Source organism: Anas platyrhynchos, chromosome 2 (genome assembly GCF_047663525.1).
Source record: "Anas platyrhynchos isolate ZD024472 breed Pekin duck chromosome 2, IASCAAS_PekinDuck_T2T, whole genome shotgun sequence".
Taxonomy (NCBI): domain Eukaryota; kingdom Metazoa; phylum Chordata; class Aves; order Anseriformes; family Anatidae; genus Anas; species Anas platyrhynchos.
Window position 1 is genome coordinate 61,854,928 of NC_092588.1, and position 20,700 is coordinate 61,875,627.

The 20,700-nt window shown below is 42.2% G+C and overlaps 1 protein-coding gene across 4 annotated transcripts in view; it reads right to left on the minus strand.

Moving 5' to 3' along the window:
- The window catches only part of ZNF516 (zinc finger protein 516), a 104,959-nt gene that overhangs the window by 15,739 nt on the left and 68,520 nt on the right, over positions 1-20,700 (minus strand). For all 4 annotated transcript variants that reach the window (XM_027451885.3, XM_072034837.1, XM_072034836.1 and 1 more), the window contains exon 3: positions 920-2,404. In XM_027451885.3, the coding sequence (XP_027307686.2) occupies positions 920-2,404 (1,485 nt within the window). The remainder of the gene's footprint in view (positions 1-919; positions 2,405-20,700) is intronic.

Sequence of the window (20,700 nt, forward strand, 5' to 3'; positions counted from 1 at the left end):
TGCACAGCTTCTACTAACAGAAGTGCTTAAAAAATGGGATGATTTACAAAAGGCAAAAGCAGGGACTGTGGTTCCTGTTCTCCACCCCCACACACCCACCTCAAGAGTAATAAATCAGTGTGATTTTTCAATTTCCACTGAGGCAAACTAATTTTGGCAGATAGTCAGAAGAGTATGGTTTCAAATGCAAATGCACAGGTTTCTTCTCTCCCCCCCCCCCTTTTTTTTTTTTAAATGTGGCAGTACTTTTTTAGTCCCTAAACTTTACAAATGGTTATTTGAACAGCAGCCTTTCCAGCTTATGTGAATTAGCAGGCACATGTTCAGCTATACCTCTTTTTAAATATAAACATACAAATAGATCAAAAGAATCATTTGAAAAATACTATAGTATTTTTTGATATGGACAAGGAGATCTTAAGACTTCTGTGAAGAAAGACAAAGGACACTGACAAGTGATTACCTCTCTGTTGTTGGAAGACTTGTTTGCAGACAAAATTGAACAAAACCTCCAAAATAACATCACAGATAAGCCCCAGAGGATGTTTATTCTGCCCGAAGCAAAAAGATTATGATGTTTGCCAGCACCGGCATATCAGTGGGATCATAGTGTGACAGCACATCTGTGTAACTCTAGCCTGCTTGAAGGGAGGGGACGAAGCAACAGGAATACTCCAGGTGGAACCAACTACATTTAACCTGTGACAGAAATGTCACACAGTGCATGAGGGGGGATGCTACAATGTTAAAGATCGGTAAACAAGTCTATTCAAGCCTAACCAGAAATGATAGAACAATGAATTTATAATCCCAACAGCTAAAAGGAGAAGGAGGAAGCTGCAAAACAACGTGCTGTGGCTCAAAATGAAGGAGCAAGCAAGCCACATCCCCAGCTGTGGAAGGGCTCATGAAATCTTACCTGTGTGATCCAGGACAGGGCTATTGGCACCACAGGTTTGGTACAACGAAGCGAGGTCCTTTGGAATGTATGTTTTAAAGATATTTAAGATGTCCAAACGTTTCTCATGCCCATCTGATCCTGGATCCTGTTTGCTGGAGTGTAAAGCCGAAGAAATTCCTGCTGCGCTGGGCTGAGGCTGCATCAGAGGACTTGCTCGTGCCACGGCTGTGCAGTTTGCCAATGTCCTCATCTCGTTCCCAGCCTTTATGTGAGACTCCCTCTGAGGCACCGATGGCTCTTCGTGTTTAGTGTACTGCTCGCTTTTGCACAGGGGATGATACTGTGGTGGTGGGTTGAATTTGGCCTTCACAGAATCAGACATACAGTGCTTACCTGAAGGGACAAAACCAGTACTTCCCTGGGGAACCACATACTTTTCCACCTGTTTATTGTTGCTGGACTGTGTGCTAGGCCTGGATATGACCGTCTGAGTAGGCGTTACACTTCTGCTATAGGCTCCCATTTGCATAAGTTTGGAATTTGCTTCATATTTATTTTTCAGCGGAGGCTGTTGTGCTGCTATGCTGTATTGCTCCTGGGAATGGTTTAATTTGGGCTGTCTGTACCCATCAAGACCTGATAAGCGTGGACCACAGTGGCCGAATGCATGGCTGTCCTTTGACTGATGCGTACTCCCAGACTTTGCAGTCATCCCAACAGGAAGAGAGCTGCTTTTGGACCCCGGTAATGCACTTGGCACTTGAGTGCGCGTAAATCTGGCAACAGGCAAAGGCTGGCATTCCTTACCACCGAGAACAGGAGGGGGGCCGGTACGCCCACTCCTTGCCAGAAAAACCAGGTTGTTTTTAATACTCTTGAATCCATTCTGTTGAACCCAAGGGGGGACCATTGAGTTACAGCTGATTTTGTGCAAAACTCTTTTGTGCATCCACAGGACTTCGGGGTAGTAGGTCTTGTGACTGCAGAAAGGACACGGGTAGATAATTAAAGCAGCCTGCAAGGATGTATTCAAATTTTTATTGCATGAATTATCCCTTGTTGATTTTTCACTCAAATCAAGTGGAGCTGCCTCGTGAGCTTCAGCACCTTTTTCTATTAGAGGATGCTCCCTGTGTAAGTCTAGCAAATTTTCTCTAGAGCGACTAGCTTGCACTTCAAGTGACGTTTTCAAGTCCATGACCATGTTTGAAGATGGCTGGCCCACACCCGAAACAAAGCCAGCGAAGTGACTGGAGCAAGAAAGCCCTTGGCTGTGGTGAAATGCTGGCATCTTTACGTCTACAGAACCTTTCAGATCGTGGTATTTCGAAAAGGGCTCCTTGATGACACTCTCCAGTGACACCAAAGCTGGAATCTCTGGCTTAGATTCACTGGCCTCGTTTTCTCTGGCGTTGCGGCTTCCCAGCTTCGGAATTTCCTCCAACTGAGATGTTACCATAGGGGTTTCCTCTTCAGAAAAATTGCAGTGGTATGGCTTTTCATCTGAATGGGACAAAACAAAAACATAACTGTCATTTTGTGTAAAAAGAAGCACAACAGACAAAATAAAATTCAAGAATAGTGTATAATAGATGGGGGGGGAAAAAAAAAGCAAACTTTTGTATTAGTATTGTAATGACATACTACAAACAAGATGTACTGTACGAGCAAGAAAATCACAGAATAAGACACAACAATTCAATTTATTTTTAAAGATCACCATAAAGTCTGGATAAACTCTCAAATGTTCATGACATTTTGAAGAAAGAACAATTCAATAATATACCCATGTTAAAATTCTGGGACTGTGAGAAAGATAAACAAATATGCAGCCATTTAATGCTTTAACAAAAGCAAAGATAATGGAGCCAGATAAGACTGACCTAGTTAAAGGTCTGTCAGCGTTTCCATTACAAGCCCCCTTTTTTTTTTTTTTCCAAAGGGTTTATAACTCAGCAATAAAAATTGGCTCCACACTGAAACCAAGCATATAAGCAGATACAGCATACAACATAAATTGCTCACTTAAGAGGGACTTTTGCAGTGGCCCAATATAAAAGATGAGTTATGAAGAACGTAAATTTTGAATTTTTTGTCCGTTAGTTTAAAGCAGATACATTTTTATTTTAACATACGTTTATGTTTGAGTCAAACTTTAGGTAAATTTTATGACTGCTCAATCCACTGAGAGATAAGGAATTCAACATTTTCAGCCACTGAGATTACAGAATTCAAACCAGACTCTCAGTTCTTCCCAGTTTCTTCTTCACTTCTCAGCTTTCCAGAGCAAATTTGTCTAACACATGTCCTGGAAAGGGAACATACTGGGCAGTAATTAAAGCAGTTTAGGGGGGAACAGAAGAGTATGATTTGTTTTGCTCGGAGCACAGCTACCTCCGCCCGCTCTCACAAGGTTCCTCTCTCAGAGCTGCTGATAAAGTCGTTGAATCCCTCCAAATCAGTTCACAAATCAATTCCAGAGAGATTTTCATCACAGCAGTAATGCTTACTTCACTGAATCCATTTAACATGTAACTGAATTGAATCATCTGACAAACTTTCAGTTTCAATTAACATGCAGTTAATGAGCCACTGCCAGGCAAGTGTAAGGAGCCTGTGCTCCATCTAAAATGTCACCAGTCCAAAGCGATCACCATATCCGGAGGAGTGGTGAGAATGGGAAAGGAGTGAACTGCTCTATCGCTGCATATCCCTTCCCATCAACTCAGAAAAGGCAGTGCTTCAGAAAATCAAGTGCTGTTCCTTAGCAGGACGCAGTGCCACGGGCATTTTTCTAAACGGCACAATGGAAGTACGGCTTCAGCTGGAGTCTCACTGCAAATAAAGTCCCTTTAACCTCGTCTTCAACTCAAGCCAGAAACAAATAATAATAAATAAATTGTAAGCTTTTGTTTAATTCGAGGTAATTAGGTTAAAAATAGCCCATAGATTTGCAGTCCTGCAGGGCTGAGTGCTCACTCTGCTAAGATCATTTTCCTTTCAAACTCTCTAAGGGGAAAAAGTCAGGAAAAAAAAAATACAAGGGAAAAAAAAAAAAAAAAGAAAAAAAACATAACCCCAAAACTTGTTTTTCCATGTTACAGGGGGCAAAGCTTTGGGAAAGCACATGCCCAGCACTACTGGCTAAATTTACAGTTTGAAACAAAGACACTGCATGCAGCAGTGAAATCTGACACTGCACATCTGTGTTATTTTCAAAGCACATCTGTCAAAGCCCAAAATATTTGTGCTCTTAAATAAGATTTTAAGGCTTCCCTTTACGATCACAAGGAGCGGGTCCTTTGATCATCGTAGTAAATAATGAAGGAAAGCAAAAACAAATCATTCAATCGCAGCAGTAACTCCGTGGGGGCTGAACCAACCTCCTGGCTAAGCAGATCCCAGCGCAGGGAGCAGGGGAGGTGGCGAGCACCCCCAGCCCTGCTCTCGGGCCTGGTCCCTGTGGCAATGACAGAGCCCTTCCACAGAGGCCAGCAGCTCCTGGGGAGCTCTGCCCACCCCTGATACCCTTTGGGGGTCCCTGGCTTCGCCAAAACCCACTCAGTATGCTGTTTCAGCCAAACTGACTGAGGCGAGCTGTTGATGAGGCAGGGAGACAGTTCGGTTTGGGCCTGGACGTGAGGAGAGGAGAAGGAGGAGGAGGAAGCAGCAGATGGACAGACGGTTTTTCTGCCCTGACTGTGGGTATATATCCTGGGAGATGGCCACAGTTCTTTTACCCCCCTTGGGGTAGTGCAGTCATCAAAGCAAAAGGGATTTTCCAGGTGGAAACTGCAGCACAGAATAAATGTGAAAACGCAGGGAGGCAGCGATGAGGTAACGCTGGGCGCTGCCTGTAATCACCACAGAGCTGAAGTCGGATGCTGCCAGGGTAACGTATCAGAATTTGTAAGGTTAGGACAAAACACAGCTCCTAACAATCTTGCAGTAGCTTCCTGCTGCATTCAGTTCCTCTGACGTCTTACACAAACAGTACCAAACATACCAGGAATCATTTTAAAAGCTTACTTCAGAAGCCTCAATAGCACTATTTGTATTAATTGCTCAAGCTGTACTTCTAGCAATAAATAACAATAATAAATAAAAATACCCACTAAACAAACACCCCCTTACCTGTCTTCCCCAAGCTTTGCACACATTTTCCACATACAGGCCAAACCATACTTTTCCCCAACAGCACAAACACAGCCTACGTCTCCCTAACCCCCTCCTGCCCTCCCCAGGACCCGACACCGCAGACACCCATCAGGCCAAAAGGCTGCCCCATACCCCTTTGTATCCCCCTGGTGTGCAGGCAGCAAAAGCCAGGGGGAGGAAGAAGATGCCAGCAAAAGGAAGAGGAGCCAGCACGCAACCCAGTGATATCGTCAGAGCCTTTTAAGAAAAATAGATTAAATTTATTTCTGCCTGCTCCCAGCCGCTTGCCCCAGCTGAAAAGGGGTACTAACAATCCTTTTAAATCACTGGTATAAAATATTGCTCTAACCAGTGCAGTGCAGGCATTACTGTCACCAGAAACTTTCGAGATTTTATTATGGCCAGGTCAAAGCAAAAAGCCATGAATGGGATGCCTTTTGCGTGATCTCCCGGGACTATAACTCACGTTCCCCATTGAAAGACTTCTTGGCAAAGCACTCTCTCACTGTCTTCCCTTCAGTCCCTGTCATCTTCTCATTTTTGTCTCAATTCCTGTTTCTTCTCCAAAACTGCACTTTACCTCTTATACTTGAGTGAGAAAGGTCCTTTCACCACAGCCCTGAAGTGTTACAGGTTTTGTGTGTTGCAGACACCTGGCCAACAGTTGAAGAGGAGGAATTTTGTGAAGTGCTCAGGATGGAGCTGGCTGCTGATGCCACCTCATGCCTCCAGCTTGGATTTGGCTTTAGGTATCAGTGCCCTTAAATTAAATTTTAATGCTTCTCTTTGGGATTTTTTGGACTTAGCTTCAGAGACCCCAGGAAAGCAAAGCAGGACAACACACAACACTCAACTATATGGGAAGCCGAGGCCTAGAAATACAAGAAGACTTGGGGATTCGGCTGCTTTTTCGGAAATATATCTAACTGCCACTCCTTAGTCATGTACCTTACACAGGCAGACGAAAATAGCTCCCCTTCCCCACACGCAACCCCTTCTCTCCTCCTCCCTCTCACATACACAAACTCCACTTATTTCCTCCCAGCTCCGCTCTCCACAAAACCAAAATTCAGAACGGGACGCACAGCTGTTTTAATTCATGAGGCTTCCTATAAAGTAAACCAGGCTACAAGCCTGAGGACAATGAAACCGTGATTTCTATTCAGAAGAGCAGAACTGTCGAGAAATTGGCCCCTTTTCTGGCTAGCACTGCAACACTAGGAGTTGAAGGGAAAGGAGCAGATGTGGTGTGTTTGATTTTCAGTAAACATTTGATAGTGATTTGCAGTTTTGAATGCTCTGGCTTGATTTGAAAACTGACTGAAAATAAATTACAATAAATGCAAAGGACAACATTGGAAGAAAGTGCAATATTGCAAAGATCTGTATTAGGTCCTATTTCACTTGGTATTTTCCTTAATGATCCAAAAGAGACTCTAGACGGCATGCTAACTTAGGTCTCCAGGAAATATCTCATTTGGAGGAGCTGCAAAAATAATGGGGACAAGGAAGTAATGCACAGGGACTTGCAAAGAATAGAAACGCAGTCTGAAAATAATCAAATTGGATTCATTCTGGGGAGGAAAAAAAAAGAAAAAAAAAAAGCAAGCTAAGACAAGTGAAGGGAAACGATCCAAAAACCCATGCAGTGAGAGGGTGAAATCTGGGAAGGAGCAATGCTGAATATAACAGATGTTACAGTAGACAACAAGTTAAATATGAGTGTACTAGGTGAGGTTCTTCAGCTTAGCTTTCACAAATAAAAGCAGGTTATTAAAATAAAATAAATTTTAAAAAAAAGCTAAAACTACTCCTGTAAAAGAGAGGCATGATGGCCATACCAGTTGCATCGTTATATATGCATTAAACATAATATGGGCAGCATGCAAAAGCCTGCAATAAGTGACACAATGACATGGCAGGGGAAAGAGGCAAAAAGCAGTTCTGCAGCACAGATTTGAGGCATTTTACCCTGTGAAAGGAAGGTCCAACAAAAATGTACCACGCACTTAAAATATCGGTGCTGACCTGCAAATATGGACAATTTTGAAGGAGTTTCAAAGAACTGCAACAGAAAAGTTACTGACTACAAAATAAAGATGAAAAGTTAAACGTCCCCAACCTCGCTGGCGGAAGACAGCAAGGTGACAGGCCAACGCCTGCAGGCTCCTGAGGAGTGCCAGGTTCCCAAAGAGAATTATGTCATCCTGAGCACTGGAGTGTATCACAACAATAAGATATAATCGCACACAGGAAAACTCACAATGAGCAGAAAAAAAATAAATCCCAATTATGTGTATTTGCAGCTCGTAGAATAAATGTCAAGGGAAGAGGTGGAACACCATGTGGAATGTGAAACTTACACAGACAAAATGCTGCTTATGCATGATAAAATTCAATCCTTTCCACGAGGAGACAGAAAGCACAACTTACTCCTGCCCTTCGCTCTACCCACACAGCAACCCCAAACCCCTTGTAAGCTAAATCCACATACTACAGCTGCATTGTAGACACGTGCCAAACCCAGCCTTTTCATACTAAATCCCTACATGGTTAGCCAAGGAACGAACTTATGGAGAATTCACTGGTGAGCCTCTGATCCTGTTTAACAGTTGCATCCTCCAAGCATGGATTGGGCTGTTCAGACAGACCTGTTATCTGTTTTGCAGAGGATGATTTGTCTTATGCTGATGATGCCCTCTCTTCAAGTTCATGTCCTCTACACACTATACGTCACCTCCTCCACTTTCTGCCCCAGCTGCATCACACAGCGGAACCCCAGCACAGTGCTAAATAGGATGCGAGGCAAGAGACAACTCCTGCATCTCTCTCAGCTTTCCCTACAGCACCAGGCCACTTGCTGCAATGAGACACTGGGAAGAAAAAGTTACTTTGCTTTGATATGAGAGCCAGCTTCTCATCTGCAAAGCTCACCTTGCTTTATATGTTGCTAGACATTTTTAGATGCAGCTGCAACAGCTCCTCGATAATTCACAAAAACAGATGAACACGATTAGATTGGAATACTCAATACTGCATGATGGGGCATGCTAGCAGATGAGAGGGTAATATTAAAGGGCAGAAAGCACATGATCAACTAATATCCCTGCTTCCTCTTGAACTAATTTTAGAACAACAAGGAGTGTTTTTGGCTAAAGTTTGAGGTTTTCAACAAGGCATAAACCCAACATAACTCTTGCGATTCAGATGTTGCCCAATAGAGGTGGTTTATCAGTCTGCTAACTCACCTCACCCTGCAGTGATTGCACTGCAGCTATGCCAGGGGGAAAGTGGAGTAACGTAGCCCTGAACCAGAGCCCAGCAGCACACAGAAGAAACAAGTCCCAGACTCTCCAAGAAGTCCTGAATTTCGCAGTCATCTGGTCACGAATGAGAAGTTTGTTTCTGTTTAATAGCACGCTGTTTTTCCTTATTGCTCTTCAGCAGTTTATTGTTTTCTTTTCTTTTCGTGGCTAGATGTTGTGGACTTACCTTTTCCCTTCTAATCTATTAGAGTGCATTTGTAACAGCTTATACATCCTTAGCAAATGAAATAATGGGAATGCTTGATTTGTCTTAATAATGAGATACCATTTTTAGCATACTGATCAGACTAGATGCCCTTTTGTTTAGCTGGTATTCATGATCTCCATTCTCCCTTCGCCTATCTGAATCTTTGAGTTTCTAAGATGATCTCTCATTTATTTTTTTAGTCTCTTGGCCAACAATTTCAAGACAAGGATGCATGACGGTGACTGCCAACTTTCAACTAAATACTTCCTAAGGATGGATGCAGATGACAAAAAAAAGCATCATCTCACAAGTACAGAGAGAAGAACTGCAGTTTTGTATTACTGTTTTGGAGAGTGGGGCCAGGGAGGGGAAAATATTATGTGAGCAAGGCAATTTTAAGCCTTTTAGGAACTTTACAGTAACAGGTTTTTTTTTTTCTTTTTTCTTTTCACTCTTTTGTTCCCAAGCAGCACTATCACGCTTTCCATATTGTCTAAATGACTAACACTTGGAGCCCTGAACTCAACATGTATTATAACTGTTATGTTTCTTATGTTTCTTGCACATTTGTTTTCAGGCTTCCCTGTTCCCTCTCTGTTCCAGGAACAACAGCTTTTGGAGTCATTCCAAAGGCCAGCTTGTTTTATTTTACTATTTTTACACTCTACAACTTCTAATTTTACCTGCACGTCACTTTTTAGCCTCGCTGTCCAGCACCTAAAATATCACGCTGCCTGAGTTCTCCAGAAACCACGTCCCCAGCATGCAAACAGCCAAAGGGCCCTTTATACTGCTCACTTCTTCACTGCAGAACTGCGAGGCATTCCACGAGATGAATGAGAAAAATGCCAGCCCAATCCGCCCCTCATAACACTCTTGATTCTCCATTTGACTAATCTCTCCTGCATTGTCTGGGAGGACACCTGCTGCTTGTGAAAACAAAACCCACTGAGCTCTTACAATCTGGGCAGCAGAAAACATGAATAGGCGACCATCAGACTAATTCAATAAAGTTTGTTCAGTCCCGGACTTCACATGTTGATTTTTTAGATTATTTGAGGTCGTTATTATCATTATCACTGATACCGACTGCATTAGTTTTGCATTTTGGAAAGAATGTGAAAGGTCGCTGAGCTGATCAGAAAAATAACACAAAAATTTTAGTTGATTAAATTTGAAACTTAACCTTTTAATATGAGTGAGATCTGAGTCTGAGACCAGTTACGGTAAAGCACACAAAAGACCTCTTCTGCAAGGTATTCCCTAGCTCAGTAAAATTACAAATTCCTTTGCACAGCAGAAATGCTTTAGAGTTATGTCACACTTCAAGGATCACTTTTTTTTTTTTCCTTTTCGTTTTTAAAGGGGCTTGAAACCATCTTCCATGCACACAGCTACAGATGCAACTGTCAGCAGGTTTACTGCAACTTCAAGCGCTGTCAGAGAATATGCACCAACAAAGTAACTGAGGAATTAAGTGGGAAAGGGTATCAGGTCCAGAATTTGTCTGCAGCACATGTCGTTAGGTACTGGAGGCACAAAAAAAAAAGCAAAAAAAAAAAAACAAAAAAAAAAAAAACAAAAAAAAAAAACAACAACAACAACAACAACAAAAAAAAGGAAGTTTACAGTGAACTTTTTCTTTCCAGCTATTTGTATACAATTTTTCATCACAGGATATTTGGCTCTGTTATCTAGGGTACTGATGCTACAAGCCTTTCAAAGGCCAACTGATTGCAAGAGCAGCTCCACGTGCAAATTACTCCACTCTTCCCTTGCATAATATCTTCCTATTACCCTCAGCTTCACACAGGTGCTCATCCAGCGCTACGAGCTTCGAGCTGAAGTCCAAATACAAACTCTCTTCTAGCACCAGGTACTTCGGGACCTGTCTCCAAGGTATCAGCCTTACAAGGGTCAACATGGGCTTTTATCTGAGGGTGAGGGAGAGAAAGCATCTGCAGTAGAGTGTATAGAGAAGTAGAAGTGCATGTGTGGGTAAAATGGCTGCTGCTGGCAGCACGCCACAGAGACACTACGTTTTCAGTGTTTATCATGTCACTCCATACCTCCTCACTGGGACTTTTGTAAGGTATTGGATACATAGTGCAAAGGAATTTGGGGCAATGGCGGAGCTCACAATGACTTACCAACCCCTTCCCTCCGTGTTTCTCACAAGGAGGTGCATGAGGGTAATCGCTGCCCAGCAGTAGGGAAAAAGACCCACAAAACAACCTGTATGTATCCGCAGGCAGAGCTGCAGCCCTTGTTATCAGAGTATTTCCAAGTGCCTTTTTCACCCTTCATCCACACCAGCTTGACATAGGGGTAGTTTGCACTTCAGAAGAAAGCCTGTCCTTTAAATGGAGAGCCGTGGGGAGGCTTCAAAGAGCTGCCAAGCCTCACACAGCAAGGCTGCAACTCACATCGCTGCTGCATCCTTCTCACATCCCCAGCAGAGCCCTGGAACATGCCGTGTGTGTGGTCACCTTGACTGTCACCAGGAGAAGGAATACAGCAGGGGGGCTCGCACTGTGCTGCCAGTGCCACCTGCAAGCCCCTGAGCAGGGCACTGTGCCTCACATCCCTGCTTTGCCCTGCGAGCACCCAGTGCATTCATTTCCCCATCACCCATTGGGATGCTGCAGCTACAGCCAGGAAAAGCATGGTGATGGGAAATGGAAGTGAATGGTCCACATCCCACAAAGCCTTCTCGCCTCTGCCTCCATGCCACAAACCTTCAAACTGGCTTTTCTTCCCAGAGGAAACTTCAGGCACAAGTGCACGCACAGGAAAACATCCGCCAGTCCCACCAGGGACTGAACCAGAGTGACAGCACCGCAAGGGTTTAATAAGTACAGGTACCTTCACAGTCATTTCACCTGGATCTTGAGGGGGTGGTAGGCGCTTAGCTACACAGTTTGAGTAAAAGAGGGAGAGAGAGAAATGAATACTTACACAGGACTGGTGCAAAACACTTGCAGGGACAGCATGCCAAAAATGAAAACTGTACAATTTGGCATCGCCGTACATGTTGCTGATCATAATGTACTTAAAGAAAATTATGGGATATAAAACCCTTGGAATGCTCTGCAAAATTAGGAAGTGATTAGGCCAGATGATACCAATTTAACTGTAACACAGCTTTGTCGTAATTCCAGGCTTAATAGCAATGCTGTATGAACTGGCCCAAAACCCAAGTGCAGTACTTCCAGGGCGCACTGTAGCTGCTGGGCATTTCATTGTGTGTGGCCCTGCTTGTTAACTTTGGTGCAGGTAGAAGGGGGGAAAAAAAGGGGGCATAAGACTATTAACACAGCAGGATACATAATTAAATTTGAGAGGGTTAGATTTGGGTAGGGGGGTTGTTTTATTATTATTATTTAAGGCACAGAAAGAAGCCCAAATGGCTTTGATGCAACAAAACTACTTGCAGAGGAGATGGAAAATTATGACTCAGATTTTTTTTTTAATTTTTTTTTTTAAGCAAGTGGCAGCCTGCCTGTATAGCCACTCCAAACACAGAATGACACAGCTGTAAATCTTTCTCGAGATTTTCCCTTTCGTTCCAACAGTCAGACATGCCACAATGTCTGCTCCAGAGCGTCTTCTTGACCACCACCTGTTCCTCTTCCTTCAAGTGTATTAAGGAAAAAGGCTTTCCAGGCCAGGACTGGGGGCTGGCAGCTACCCCATACAGCTTAACATTCCTCAGCCAATATTTCATTTCTCCTATCATTTGTTAAGCATGGCTAACATATTGCCATACATCATAAAACTCGTTCCTAGAGCTGCTCAGTCTAAAAGCAGAGGGTACAGCTGTGCTGCAGGCCAGCCTTCTGCAGAAGTACCTCAGCTGCAGCCAACAAGCCCAACGTGGTAACAGAGGTAGCACAGCTATGGAAACACAGAGCTGCCTCCGCGTGAGCTAACTTACCTTGTTTCTCATACTAAAGGCCATGCTACCACCCTGGTTCCTATGTTCACTGACTTAAAAGCAGTCAGGGATCTCTACTCTGTATGTCAGTCATGTCAAATGCAGTGGTACCTCACTGAAAGGTGAACTTAGATTGTTATTTGGAAAGTATTAAAAGTATTTAAAAATGCTCTACTTGTACAGTATTTGGTTAGAAAATCTGTTTCTTTATGTCACCACTTCTTTCAGGCTATCAGAGGAAAAAGGATTTAGGGGCCAGGCTGCTGGAGCCAGACTTTCCCCACCAGCATGGTGGGAAAGACATGGCAGGGCAGGCGAGCATGGGACACGGTTTCCTCCAGTGAGGCTCAGCAGCAGGAAGGCTCCAAGCTACTGCTGGATCGAGCAAATGTTGTTTTTAACACTTCTGCTGTGGATAAGCCAAGGGAACCAGGGCTACCAGCGAGGACGTTGGTTCAGCCACAAGGGCAGTTGATGATATGTGGCCTGTCATGACTGCAACACCCTTCACTGGGAATGGGGTTCAAGCCACCAAACATGTCATACACATGCCACAAAACCCGCAGCTGTGTGCCAAAGGCCTTGAAAACAGGCTCGAGGCCCTGCCTGCTGGACCCAGCTGCCTCTGCTGAGCCTCCAGCACGCCAATGGTGGCATTTGCTCCAGTTGACCTCGCATGGCAGTGATATTCACAGTCTGGTTAATTGCTAGGTAAGTAGCATTTCCTTTCCCTTTCTATCCAGTATCCTCCCTTGCTCTTTTGTGCGGGAACAGAGGAAATGGTCACAATAACTATGGGAGGCATTTCCAACAAAGTAAACGGCCTTTCAGAGCAGGCTTGAAACAACTCTGTGACAGCCTTGCGGAGATCACTAAAGACATCAGTCATTTACTGGCAACTTCCATAATCCCCCTGAAGAGCTAATAGACAAAGAACCCTGCAACCTACCGCCACGAACAAGAACGCAGAAAAGGCACTTGTTTGAGGCTGAACAGCGCTCTTAAAGTAATTTGGGCTTTTAATTTTTTGCTCTCACTTTTCCTTTTATACCAAGAGGTACATTTTACAGCCCATGGGAGCACCAAAATCCTTGGCTGACTTAAATTCTTGCTTTTTGAAGTATTTGTAATTTGCAAAGTGAGTAATAAAACATATTTCTCAAGATGTAATCTAAAAGATGCAAGAAATTCCAGCATCTATTCATCTCTGCTGTGTAGGCTTCCCATTTTAAGAAAGAGGAAGCCCTCTGTTTGGGGAGGAAGTCAGATGAGAATCATCCCACGGTGCATAATGTAGATCAGAAAGGTCAGGAGACAAGGGGATGTCTCAAAGATGTATTGAAAAAAAAAGAAGAACTGTCTGTAAATGTGTTTTATTCAATCTTTCAAATAATAGAAACATTGTTATGGTAAAGGAGGAAGGGGTGAGAAATCAAATCTATTAGAAAAAAAGGAATCGCAACACATTGCATTTAAAATAAGCTTCATAGACAACTAGCTAGTAATTCTGCACCTGTGAGTCATGATTATTTATAACATACGCTCATTTTAATAAATAAAGGATTGTGTTAAAATGCTAAAATGTTAAAAGCCGGAATTAACTATTGCACATTGTGCATAGGAAGCTTCCCAACTTTTCCAATTAGTACCAAGGCTTAAGCTTTAAATGCAGAAGCAAAAGAAATGCTGAAAAACACTGCCACGGGCTGGCTTAATTTGGAATTTCTCCTTCTCAAAAGGATTAGGAAAATGCACACATATACACACTACCAGAAGGGCTGGAAAGTACTTCAGCTTTCCTACCTCTCCCCAGCCCTTGTGCTGTTACGTACATTACAAGAGAGCAGGAAAGTACATTCAAGGGCAATTTGCAATCTTGGTTTGATAGAAAAGAGCTTCTTCATGAGCATCTGCGGCAGACTGCAAACACCATTTTGGGTGAAAGGCCTTGTTAACCTCACTGCTGCCTTTCGCCTCCATATTGAGAGCAAGCCCATACAAAGCAGCATGAAAAATCCCTGTGCCTGCCACAGGATTAACAAAAGGAGATTTTAAAATTTTGATCATCAGCTATTGAAATGAGGCATCCTTAAATAGAAAGACACTTGCCATCTCAGTGGAATACCCTTCTTCAGGTAAAACATCCCACCAAGAACAGGGAAAAGATGCATTGTTTCTTGGGCGAGAGCTGTGGTCTGGTATATTTTTGTAGAAGAAGTACTGTCACCTCTCCTCCTGAGGAGCTTTGGTGTTAATTATTCCCCAGTGTTCAGGTCTTAACAGGAAACTTGATTTTTTTGGAACCTCAGGGGCGCCATCTGCTCTCCCAGCAGCTCACAGCGGGTCAGAGGAGCTCCAGCAGGGTTAACCAGTATATTGGGGAGGGATGAGGCAAACAGGGGTAACCAAACCACCTCCCAGCCCCAATGCCTGAGAGGGGTATCAGCTGTGGGCTTTGTTGTTACACACATAAAACTCCACCAAAAAAAAAAAAAAAAAAAAAAAAAAGGATTAAGTTATCAAAAAAGAGCTCCTCAGATCACCCACATCACTTTACCTACCATTTATTCATATCCTCCTGTCATCAAAGACCAGACACTCCCTATCCCAACCCCTTGGCTCCTTAGAACTGCTTCCAGATCAACAGAAATAAAACTCGCCCGAAGAATAGTGGGCTTAAGAAATACATCTGGTTCATTCAGATTCTCAAACAGCAGAAAACCATACTGAGAAACAGATGTTTGATCGGCCAGGTATTTCCAAAAAGAGAGAGGTAAACAATTGCATGCCTTCCCCCTCCTCCCTCTCTTCCCCCCCCTCCCCAACATCACACTAAGAAATACTACCATGATTACTGTAGCAAATATATAGTTTAGACTGATGTCAGAAAAATGAAGTGTTTGGTAAATCCTCCTCAGGTCATTTACTAAAATATATTTAATGCATGAGTTAGTTCAGCTGCTATGCACAAGGTTCAGGTGGTAACTGTACTTTTGTGGCACAGACGTCGCATCAAACTGACTTCAGATTTCCTTTCCTTAGTCAAAAGAGGAAAACAGCGGCTCACGCAGTCACAAGAGAGGTGGTGTGGTTAATGGCATTACCTACCCACACCAAATAAGACACACAGTTAAATCACCACAACTCTGGTGGACTTCCCCGTGGCGCACTCCCTCTGCATGAAGTTAAAATGTTGTGCTACACAAATAAAGATAAACGCAGCACCTCACATTTAAAAAAAAGAAGAAAATAAAATACTACGGTAGCTGATAAGTATCGGAAAGTACAGCTAAAGGAGACTTTCATATTCAAAGGAAAAAGGAAAAATAAAAAGTAGCGTTGTCAGTGCCATTCCGGGGCCCGGCCCCCGCCAGGTGGCGCCGCCGCCCAGCGGATGAGCCCCGCCGCCGCCTCGGCGCGGCCTAGCGCTGAGGCCTTCACAGTAACGTGTGTTGGGCCTCGGCCTCCTGCTCCAAAACAGTACCAAGCAGCACCAAAAGTAGCCCAAACAAAACAAAACACGGGGGACAGCACTCCCACAACATGTCCACCGCCCCCTCCTCACTGCTAAGTGGAGATCTGCCCCCCAAAACACAGCTCGGTGACCCCTGGCACCACGAATGCCCATGATCGTTGTTGGGTCCTCTGCCCAGAAAACAACTCAAAGCAAGCATAAAAAGGACCAAAACAAGCATAAAGAGGGATTTATCCTGCAGAAGTATCCCCCAGGGACAGTACTGCCCCACAAGGTGCAGCTCTCAGCAAGGTTCCTCCCCAGCACACCTTCTGCTTGGGACAATACCTCCATGCAGAGGTTGAGCTACATGGACAGAGGTGTTTGGACTAAGGATATGTGTGTTACCCAGCACCTGCAGACATGTGATATGGAAGTTCCTCACTTTCCCAAAAGGGGGAGAGAGAAGCTGGACCAAGAACATGCAGCCAACAGCTCTGAGAGCTTCCCATGACACTTTCCACCAACCAACAACTTGGGAAAATCATCCTCACTCTACCCTGAGGAAGTCTCTAAACAGAGCTTCCCTGCTGTTCATTGACAATACATATCTTTATATCTCTGCATCATGGGACTCAAGTCATTTAACAATAAAGTGTGTGGCACTGTGGGATGGAGGTTGTGCATCTCCATACTTCAAACCAGGAGAAGATGGTACTTCTGTATGGCTACAGAAGACAGTGGCATTCTGACATGTTCAACAATGATAAGCAAAACTAATTCTGGTTGAACATGAACGCGACCACCACAAGCACAAGGAGTATAAAAACCTTCTTGTAGATGAAGACGTATCTGGTCGAATGATTTGGGATGTGATTAAAGAAACAGTAAGGACAGGAAATACAGAGCCTTGATGGTTTTTCTTACATAATATGCTATATTATACTATCCCCCCTTTCCTCTCCCTTTTTTAGAAAATAAACTACAACTCCCTTGAAATAAATAGCCCTGATAGACTAATACAGATTACTTTAATAAGAAACAACATATTTGGGAAAAAAAACAAACAAACAAACAAAAAAACACAGATACAAAGGTTTTGACTTTTGTCCATTGCTTCTGCTACGTAGAAGGATCTCAGTCAAAACAGGCTGAAGTTTGTGTAGTCAGCAGCAGAATGAGGTAATGCCAATCTGTATCTTTCTTTTCAGAGAGTCAGTCTTGATGTATGGTAATCAGCCCACATGCATCTCTGCATGAAAGTATCGCCTGAACTTTTCTATCAGACACTCAAGAAAATATAAAAGTGTGGAGGAAGAAAATATAAAGACCTCACAAGTGTAAAATTTTTGCCTGCAGAGTGCTAATTGAGAGAGCATTCTTACAGAATAAAAAGGTAAAGTGCTGCAAGAGGGGGAGAAGCTTTACTTAAAAACAATTAACAGGAAGGTAAAACAACGAGCAGTAACACATACAACAAAACATATTTGAAGATAGAATCCAGTATTTGCCACAAGGTCATTTCTGACTGCTTTTTTATAGTTAGATGAAAACAAACTAAGATGCAGCAACAACACATTATTAAATTTAAAATATTTCCAGAGGGCATGTAAAATTCCTTCAAATTTTGCCAAATCTAACAACGAAAAAATTATGCTTTTATGTTTGGTATTCAACTTCAAGCCTAAAACAAAGACCAGGAATAGGAAAAATAGAGCCAACTCTTTATTCTCAGCAGAAATAAATAAATAAGTAGATAGGTAGAGGATTTAGGGAGAACAGTCTCTGATTCAAAGGCCTAGGTTTGTTAAGGCTATTAAGGATTTGGGGTAGTGTTTGTTTGTTTGTTTGTTTATATATATATATATATATATAAATTGTTTTAGCATTAAAGCATACTTCATATGCTTTAATTAATAAGGCATAGCTTTCAGACAAGTGAGTATCTATCATTATATTCTGAAAACTTGGAAATGATACCTGTCGCTAGGCACCCAAGTGCACTTGGTACTTTGATTGGCATCTATTTTCCATTTTAGCTTATTGAGGAATGAGAGCAAAACAAGCACTCTTCCTTAATGCTGCACTTTGCCATCTGAGTATTCAGGAACTCAGAGGAACAGTCACAAATACTAAACATGCCGTTTAAGGATGTTTCATGAAAGTTTAACAAAAAGAGATGCTTCTGAACTGGGTTCTCAAAAAACAAACAAACAAAAAACTTTAAACGTGTAGGTTTAATTTATATAATAATTCTTTCATTATTTCAGAATGAATGTTTCCCTCAAAAAAAAAAAATCAGAATATAAATGAGCACTGAGCTCACAAGGGACTTTCCAAGGCTGTCTTACATATTTGTTGATGAAATACTGACTTTCCCAAGGTCAATGTCTACAATTAACACACACACACTTTTTGTTTGTGTGTGTGTGAGAGAGAGAGTCTTTAAAGCTTTCTTTTGTCTACTCTTAAAGAACTGTTAAAGATTCTACACTAAGAGGTAACTCTTTCCACCTCGTTTGGAGTTTGCAAGCAGGATTCCCCAGGAGGAGGGGATCATTAGCACAGGCTCTGTATTTAATTGGATGATATTTCAGACGTAAGTGTGAAATCCACCCTCCACAGCAGCCATGCAGAATTCAGCACAAGTGCCTTCTGCATACTATGAAGCTGAGTCAACCTTTGAATCTCTTTTGAGCTCTCATGAAAGAGCTTTACTCTAATGATTTCCTCCCTTGTCCTTCCTGTTCGAATTTTCCTATCTATCTTTCTGTATTATCCAGCCTGTGGAAAAGCTAGTCGCAGCTTGTTTTGCCTTAGTCAAAACCATAAAGGTGCCTTTTGGAGCTTTTCCCTCTACATCCTTCCACCACCTTGAGAATACATCCTTCTTGCTACTCAGCAATAATCTTTCTCCCTAATTTTGTTGTGCTTCACTCTCTGCTCCATAAGAAAAACGTATCACAGAGAATGGATGGTTTTGCAGTTAAAGTCATCCAAAGACATTCCAAGTTACAATTTTCAGTTTTACCACATGCTTTTTTTTTTACCATAAATGACCACGAGATAGTTCTTCAGTCCCTCTGAGATTAAAGTCATCTGTCCTCTAGAATAGAAGTACTGTTATTCAGAAGTAAGAGCATCTCTTAACTCCAGATAAATTAGATTTGTCCTCTGACTGACTGAACTCTCCACGTAGTCTCTCGCATAAGTTCAGTTGTGGTTCCTTGCCCATCTGCCCCGGTCAGAACAGGAAACTTAAGTTGGTGCACTGCCAGTTTTCAAAGATGTAATGCAGTGAGAACAGCCATACTAATTGTAACTTCTCAGCAAAGCCAGTCTTCATTTACTACAACTGGGTATTTAGATCAGAGCCTGTAGACTGGTTATTTCTTCTTTTCACTCAAGTTAACTCTAGCAGTGAAGCTCTAGGTAAGTACCAAGGACAAAACAGTCCCAGTCATTATGAAAAAGAAGTTTAAAATAAACAGCACTTTACATGCCCATCACCTTTCTGCCCCACCCCCACCCCCACCATCTCTCCACACCACTTTTATTTTTTTTCCCAACTTCTTTATTTTTTCAATGATTTGTATTTGTGCTTATGGTAAGTAGAAAAACTTCCTTTAGGCAATAACTCTTTCCTAAAAAAATTCAATCTCCCTCCACCTAAACATAAAATTCAGACTTCAATTAAACTACCAGGAATTTCACATAACTGGATTTTACTGGTACTTGCACTGTGCTAGATACCTTCTTGTTGTTTAGTGTTGGACATCAAAGTGAAGTAAAGTTTTATCCTGGAAATCTTCTCAACAGAAACAAAGCAGTTAAAACTAAGGAGTACTTTTAACATTGTGGTAAAATAAAACCCTTGTTTTCAAACAAGTCTAAAGTGCAAGTACCAGGTCTGCTCTTCTATAAAAAAAAAAAAAAAAAAAAAAAAAAACTCTATTGTTTACCTTAAAATTCATTGTTACCGTAGTGTTGCACTCCTGTATTTACACTGTGCAGTGCTCTTAAAAATGGAGCTGAATTTTTTATGCATATCCTATTTCAGTTTGAAATTGATCCCCTAACTGTATTGGTCACAGGCTTCACCTGTAGCGTTAAAAATATAAAACTTTTTTTTTTTTTTTTTTTTTTTTTAACAGAAATTGTTTCTGTGTCATCTAATTATCCAGGTTACTATCTGAGTCATCTTGTTACTAGGTAGAAGAGAGAAAAACAACAAAGCAATACTTTGTGTAACGACATTACTGAATCACAAAAAAATAATTATTTTCTGTGGAAAGCAGTGGTTTAAAAATTATAATATCGTCCTTATAAAAAACAGTATTTTTAAAAATGCATATTGGGATCTTAGACTCATTTTAAGGAGCTTTCATGAAATTGGTCTAACCTTCATTGCAAAAATGAAAATAAATGTAATGTATCAGCATTAACTCAGTTAAAGTTGCTTCCAAATTACAGACTGACATGCATAATAATTCAAGGTGGGTTGTGAAGATCCTGTCTGTTTTTCTGCCAGTCTTCTCAACCCCAAATTCTTACTGATTTTGTTTTCTGCATCCTGCAGTCACTGTGCAAGAGATGGCTGCACCCTCAAAATGGAGAGCCACCACTGTAGAAGTCTCACCTCTCTTTCAAACAGCCTTGGAGGTTTTCCACTCCTCCAAACCTAGAAACACGCTATCAACGGCCTCTGCTACTGTGAGTGCTTTGTGGAGAGTTGGG